Source organism: Pygocentrus nattereri, chromosome 16, assembly GCF_015220715.1.
Source record: "Pygocentrus nattereri isolate fPygNat1 chromosome 16, fPygNat1.pri, whole genome shotgun sequence".
In the NCBI taxonomy this organism is placed as follows: Eukaryota; Metazoa; Chordata; class Actinopteri; order Characiformes; family Serrasalmidae; genus Pygocentrus; species Pygocentrus nattereri.
In genome coordinates, this window is record NC_051226.1 from 37,979,499 (window position 1) to 37,986,998 (window position 7,500).

The 7,500-nt window shown below is 44.2% G+C and overlaps 1 protein-coding gene across 27 annotated transcripts in view; it reads left to right on the forward strand.

Moving 5' to 3' along the window:
* Positions 1-7,500, forward strand: part of LOC108411429 (formin-binding protein 1) — a 137,823-nt gene that overhangs the window by 83,093 nt on the left and 47,230 nt on the right. For all 27 annotated transcript variants that reach the window (XM_037545934.1, XM_037545932.1, XM_037545923.1 and 24 more), the window contains exon 5: positions 1,825-1,887. In XM_037545934.1, the coding sequence (XP_037401831.1) occupies positions 1,825-1,887 (63 nt within the window). The remainder of the gene's footprint in view (positions 1-1,824; positions 1,888-7,500) is intronic.

Genomic DNA, 7,500 nt, shown 5'->3' on the forward strand with positions numbered 1-7,500 from the left:
CCTCTCTCTCTCTCCCTCCCGCTCTCTCTCTCTCTCCCTCCCTCTCTCTCTCTCCCTCCCTCTCTCTCTCTCTCTCCCTCCCTCTCTCTCTCCCTCTCTCTCTCCCTCCCTCTCTCTCTCTCTCTCCCTCCCTCTCTCTCTCCCTCTCTCTCTCTCTGTCCCTCTCTCTCTCCCTCTCTCTCTCCCTCCCTCTCTCGCTCTCTCTCCCTCCCTCCCTCTCTCTCTCCCTCTCTCTCTCCCTCCCTCTCTCTCTCTCTCTCTCCCTCCCTCTCTCTCTCTCTCCCTCTCTCTCTCTGTCTCTCTCTCCCTCCCTCTCTCTCTCTCTGTCTCTCTCTCTCTGTCCCTCTCTCTCTCCCTCCCTCTCTCTCTCTCTCTCCCTCTCTCTCTCTCTCTCCCTCCCTCTCTCTCTCTCTCTCTGTGTCTCTCTCTCTGCCTCTCTTTCTGTCTGTCTCTCTCTCTCTCTCTCCATTACTTCTCAACTACATTAGCCTGGTAGCTCCAGCGCTAGAACTACTTCAGACTCTGAACAGGCCTCGGCTGATCGGCTACAACTGAGGACACTTGGATCTTTCGGTGGATTGTAGTTTTAAGTGGTGTGGAACACGGAGTGTGTGTGTGTGTGTGTGTCAGAGCTGTAGGGAAGCTTGAGGATGGAGCTGCAAACAAACACTCTCCCCAGAGCGCTCTGGCCAAGTGGGGCCTTTAGAGGATCTCCAGAGAGTCTACTGAGCGTGCTCAGAACTGCAGCACGCCTCAGCACGCTGCCCAGCAACTCTGACAGCAAACAGACCCACACGATCACAAAGCTCGCCTCGATCCATCGCCTCCCACGTTAAAGGGGTCCAAAAAATCGAACATGTATGATGAACTCAGACTGGTCTGAAACGTGACGGGCAGGCAGTAAATGTGAGTCTGCACCCCTCAAACACGACGCAACTCTCTCTCCGATTGTCCACTCCGACTGACCCACTAATCAGCACAGTCTCAGCCAGGCTGAGAATCGGGGCTCTTTGAATTCCGTTCTGCACCCTCAGAAATAAAGGTACTAAACTGTCACTGTCGCTCTCGTCACTGGGGTGGAACCCTCAGGGCTCCATCTCAGTCGCTTCAGTCAGGGAACATCACTGAACCATAACCCACTGAAATGATCTGTTCTAAGCTGTGCTGACTCCACACACCCCGCCTCGCCGCCTCGCCTCCAGGCTTTTACTCTACTGCTCTGTTTTAAAACATTTGGTTATGAAAAGGAACAAATACCAACTTTTCACCTGGAGAACCTGATTTAAGCTTCACGATCAGACTTTAAACCCACTGGAGAACCTTTGAGGGAACATTTACACTGTTTGGACCTTGACGAACGAGAAACGTACCTGAACTGTTCTTCTATTTCTAACGGTGTGCGGATGCATTTTATATGGACTAAAGCACGTGTGTCAGGCTCCAGTCCTCGTGGGCCAAAACACTGCAGACTTCAGCTCACTGTCTCCTTAAACCCACCTGATTCAGCTCATCGGCGAATTATCAAGGCCTACTGAACTGAATTCGGAGTGTTAGGTGAGGGTAAATGCTGACCTTTGGCCTGTGAGGTCCCCATTCTGACATGCCTGGACTAAAGAGACGCACTGGCCTGTCCGCAGTGTGAGAGGTGACAGCTTCTGTGTGGTGGTCAGTGGGGTCAGTTTGAGAGGAGTGAAGATCTTAAATGTGCATTTTTGTTGTTTGTATTTATTTATTTTTTTTTTAGGGTGATAAAAAGCTGACCTGGAAGAGTTCACAGAAAGTGGACGTTGGGTAATGACCTCGTTTTCTCTCTTTCTCCCTCAGCATTTCCAAGATGGACGCAAAGCTCAGCAGCACATTGAGAACAGCTGGAAGCAGCTGGAACAGGTGAGTCTGTAATCCCATCAGTTATCAGCGTCTACGGAGCCATCCTGTATAAATAAAAATAATGAGTGGCCACAACTTAGTGAGGCATGGGAGCACGATACTTAACTAGTGGGCATGACTTATTAAGGCATGAGAACGAGATAATTAAGTCATTGCCATGACTTAGTAAAGTGTGGGAACATGCTAATTAAGCTATGGCCACAACTTAGTAAGTCATGGGAACATGATAATTAAGTAGGGAGCATGACTTAGTAAGGCATGGGAGCAAGATGAATAAGTCATGGCCACAGCTTAGTAAGTCATTGGAACGGGATAATTTGGGTCTTGGGCACAGCTTCATAAGGCATGGGAACGAGATCCTAATGCATGGCCACTACTCAGTAGGCACAAGATAATTAAGTCATGGGAATGGAATAATTTAGTCTCTGCCACAACTTAGTAAGAACATAATAAGTAATCCGTGGACACAATTTAGTAAATTGTGGGAACAAGATACTAATGCAGGGCCACAATTCAGTCAGGCATAGCCACAAGTTAATTAAGTAATGTCCATGATTTAATAAGACATGGGAACAAGACAAGTTGTGGCCATGACTTAGTAAGGCATGGGATATGTAATATGGGATGATAATCCAGGATGGCCTGCGTTGATTTGATCATTTTAGAATCAGTTGCTTGTGATTATAATAATTATGGATCATTTTTGCACTTCAGGCTAAAATAAAGCGATCAGGCTGTTTTTAAAACGGGAAAATCCAAGAAATGCGTGACGTTGTGTTGTTATTGATTATTGGCGTATCCCTTCGGTCACGTTTATACGTTCAGCATATATTTTAAAAATATTCCGAATCGAAGAAAATCATAAATCAATGGAATTTCATGAGGCATTGAACAGTTTCCTAAAGACGGCGAATTCAGGATTAGCCCATAATCTTTAATCCAGCGCTGTTGATCAAAAATAAACATCAGCATTCCAGGATCAATAATCTGTAAACTGGACTAGAGTCAATCCGCAGTCTGCCGTTATCATCCCTGTCCAGACTGGGATTACTGAGCCTCCAGAGCTTCCTTTAAGACTACAGTACCCACAATGCTCTGAATCAGCTCTCAGACTATGGGGGAGGGATCTGAGTGTGAACAAGGGTTCTTTAGTCAAAGGAATGGTTCTATTTAGAACCGTGAGTTCTAAATACACTCTTAAAAAAAGATAAAAAGGTGGCTCTTCAAGGGTTCTTCAGTAAAGACAGTGGTTCTATATAGAACCACAAATACTCAAAGAACCATTTTCATACTTAAATGTTCTTTGCACGGTTCTTCAGACTATATAGAACCAAAAAGGGTTCTGCTATTGCTACAATGTCAAGATTTTAACAATAGCAGAACCCTTTTTGGGGTTTTGGCTAAATAACCTTTGAAGAACGGTCTTTTTTAACAGTGTAGAACCATTGCTTAAAAGGTTCTATGCATTGTGAAATGGTTCTTCAGGTTGATGGAGAATGTGCTGTTTTTGGAAATGGTTCAAAAATGTTCAAGAGTTCTATATAGAACCATATACAGCCTTAAAAGATTACACAGTGGTTCTGTATAGAACACTCAAAGAACCATTTCATGCTTAAAGACTAAACCTTGCATGGTGAAATAGTTCTTCAGACTGATGGATAATGTGTTGTATATGGTTCTATGTGGCACCAACAAGGCTTCTGTTGATGTTGTTATGGTGTCAAGCTCGCAACAATAGAAGAACCTTGTTCTGTGCTGTACGGAACCAGTTTTAAAGAGGTTCTATATGGGACCATATACAGCACATTCTCCATCAGTCAGTTCAGAAGAGCCAGTTCACCATGCGAAGAACTACTGAAACGTTCAGATGGTTCTATACAGAGCTCATGGTTCTAAATAGAACCATTCCTTTCACTAAAGAGGAAAAAGCTGCAGCACGTCTTCTCACGCTGCTAATTCAGTCAGTGGCAGCTATAAATGAAACGGACACACTGATCCGTAGACAAGAATGACCCACATTAAACGAGAAGCTGCTGGAAGCTTAGAAATGTATCTAGAACTGGTACCATTAATGAGACCCGTGACCCATAAAGTAAATAGTTATGGCGATATTAGTTGAAACCTGAAAACACAACGAAAAACTGCCAACATCTGCTGCGACGTAACCGGAAACCAAACAGAAGTGGACACCTTCTGAAAAGAGCCCAGAAGATGACCAAGCTGCAGTGAAGAGCTGAAGTAGTGGAGTTTGTGGAGTGTTCTGGAGAAGCCCAGGGGTCGGCGAGGTGGCCTGGGGGTCTCAAACCTTCTAGCAGAGAGCCCGTCTGAGCGTCGTGGCTGGAGCAGACAGGATACGCGCTACATTCCTCTGTCCACCCTCTGTCTGGAACAAGTGTGTGTGTGTTGGACAATAAGTAGAAAATGATTAAACCAGCCGAGCGCCGGGCTCCACGCCGAGCTTTCGCCAGAGACAAGACGATCCGTCCGATTCACTTTATGCCCAAAGGCTGAAGTCATTTGTCCATAGATTGAGGTCAACAACAGCATTTGCTAGTGACCGTCGTATTGCAAGAGTTTATCAAACGTTTATAATTAATTATGAGTGATGTGTAATGAGTGGGTCTTTCTTCGTTAGCGCGATTTTCTGAGGTAAATCAGGGCTAAAGTTCTCCAAACGTCATTAAATTAAAGACGCCAACTAGAATTCCTTCATAACTGTTCATAACTTTATGAATTCAGATTTATCAAAGTAGCACACTTATCGAGTGAGTGAGCCACGTGGTACGATGTCTGTCTGGACTTACGTTTTTGATACACTTTAAAAAAAAAACAGTCCTGGAGATCTAGAACCCGGAAGAGTTCGGGTTCCACCGCTTTTAGGAATGTAGGGGCGATGCTCAACCACTTTTTTGACTGATTTCAGGATGCTTACATTGGAAAATACTCCACCTTCCTTAAACTACACACTTAAAAAAGATGGTTCTTCAGAGGTTCTTTAGTAAGGAAAATTGTTCTACATTGTGCCATGGACATTCAAAGAACTCTTCACATGATAAAACGGTTCTTTGCATCATGATCTTCAAGTACAGCGCTTTCTCCATCAATCTGAGTAACCTTTTTTATCATACTTAGAACGCTTTAATCATGCCGAGGGTTCTTTGAGTGTTCGTGGTACAATATAGAGCCATTTTCTTTACTGAAGAACGCTTGAAGAACCACGTGTTTAGGGAAGGTGGAGTTTTTTTGTTTCCTGAAATCAGTCGAAAAAGTGGTGGGGCATCACCCCGATACTCTGAAAAGTGGTGGGTCAGATGCCCGCTTGCCCGCTCCACTTTCAAATAGGTTCTATGTAGAACCCTTCAGCATATGTTCCATCAATGTAAGCATGCAAATGGTTCTTTCTGTCTAGAACTATTGTTTTTACTGAAGAACCATTGAAGAACCTTTTTTAAGAGTGATTGATGGAGAATGTGTTGGTTTTTGAAAACGGTTCTACTTAGCGCCTAAAAGGTTTCTGCTATAGTTGCAATGTCAAGCTTGTAACAATAAAAGAACCCTTTTTGGTGCTTTATACAAGCATTTTTAAAAAAAGGTTCTATATAGAACCACGTACAGCATGTTTTCAGTTCATTTAAGCATGCAAGTAGTTCTTTGAATGTTCATGATTCTATCTAGAACCATTGTTTTTACTGAAAAACCCTTTAAGAACCTTTTTGAAGAGTGCAGATCCATTGCATGCTTAAGTGGTTTTTCAGATTGATGAAGAATGTGTGATTTTTGAAAACGGTTCTACATAGCACCAAAACGGGTTCTGCTATTGTCGCAATGTCACGTTTGTAACAGTAGAAGAACCCTTTTTGGTGCTACATACATATTAAAAAAAGTTCTATATAGAACCATATACAGCACATTTTCCATCCATTTAAGCCTGCAGGTGGTTCTTTGAGTGATCGTGGTTCTGTATAGAGCCATTGTTTTTATGAAAGAACCCTCGAAGGACCTTTTTTAAGAGTGTAGAACCATTTCATGCTTAAATAGTTCTTCAGATTGATGGAAAAAAGGTGGGTCAAATGCCTGCTTGCCCACTCCGCTCCTTATTCCGAGCGCAGTGGTGGCCAATCCGGTTCCTGGAGATCTACTACCCTGCAGAGTTTAGCTCCAAGCTTAATCTAACCAATCTTATCTAGTCTGATCTAATCTAACTGGTCCAGGCACTGAAGGTCTTTAGAAGCATCTGAATATTAGAGCCAGGAGTGTTGGACCTGAACTCTCCAGGGAGGTAGACCTCCAGAACCAGGGCTAGGTACCCCAGCTATAGAGCTACAGACTGCAAAGAAATATGTATGTATACACTTACCAAGCACCTTATTAGGAACACCTGTACACGCGCCATTGTCCATTCATCCAATCAGGTAACAGTGCTGCGGCCCATAAAGTCATGTGTATGGGTCAGCAACTTCAGGTCATCAACCATCAGAACAGCGAATTTGACCGTGGCATGAGTGTCGGTGCCGGATGGGCTGGTATGAATATTTCTATGACTGCTGATCTCCTGGGATCGTCGCGCACAGCGTCTCTAGGATTTACTCAGAATGGTAAACCCCCTGTTGATGAGAGAGGTCAAGAGAGAACGGCCAGACTACTTTAGACAGAAAAGCCATGGTCACTCAACCACTCTACAATTGTGCTGAGCAGTAAAGCATCTCAGACAGCACAAACTTTGGGGTGGATGGGCTACAACAGCAGAGGACCTTGTTGGGTTTCACAACTGAAAGCTGAGGCTGCAGTGGGCACAAACTGGACAGTCTAAGACTGGAAAAAAACACAGCCTGGTGTGATGAATCTCGATTTCTACTGAGGCACACAGACGGGAGGGTCGGAATTTGGCACCAACGGCATCAATCCATAGACCTGCGTGATCTTGTGTGAACAATCCAGGCTGGTGGAGGTGGTGTAATGGGGTGGGGGTGTTTTCTTGGCACACTTTGGGCCTGTTAGTACCAATCAATCATCGCTTGAAAGCCACAGCCTATCTGAGTATTGCTGCTGACCATGTGCATCCCTTGATGGCCACAGTTAAGCAGCTTCTAATGGCTATTTGTGGTATACTAATGCACCATGTCACAAAGCCAAAGTGGTTTCATGAACGTAACAGTGAGTTCAACGTTCTTCGCTGGCCTTTCCAGCCACCGGATCAGAATGCAATGGAATATCTTTGCTTTGAGAGCAAATGAAGGAGCTACCCAGTAACAGTATAGTGTTCCTAATAAAGTGCTCTGTGAGTGGACATGTAGCTTTGCGTGAATTTTGATATTCTGTAAATGAAAGATCTCAAATTGAAAAATAATGAGCTATATGGAGAAAATTGGCATAGAGATGTTTGTGTGTCTGTGTTTGTGTTCGAGTTTTTGCAAGTGAGTTTGCGATTTCAAGTGTGTGTGTCTGAGAGTGAGAGTTTGAGTGTGTGTGTGTGTGTGTGTGTGTGTGTGTTTGAATGATCTCATTGTGTGTGTGTGTGTGTGTGTGTGTGTGTGTGTGTGTGTGTGGGAGGTTGTGGCCAGAGAGACTCTTGAAACAAACGGCGATTGTCCTCTCCAGTAAACGTGTAGAGGG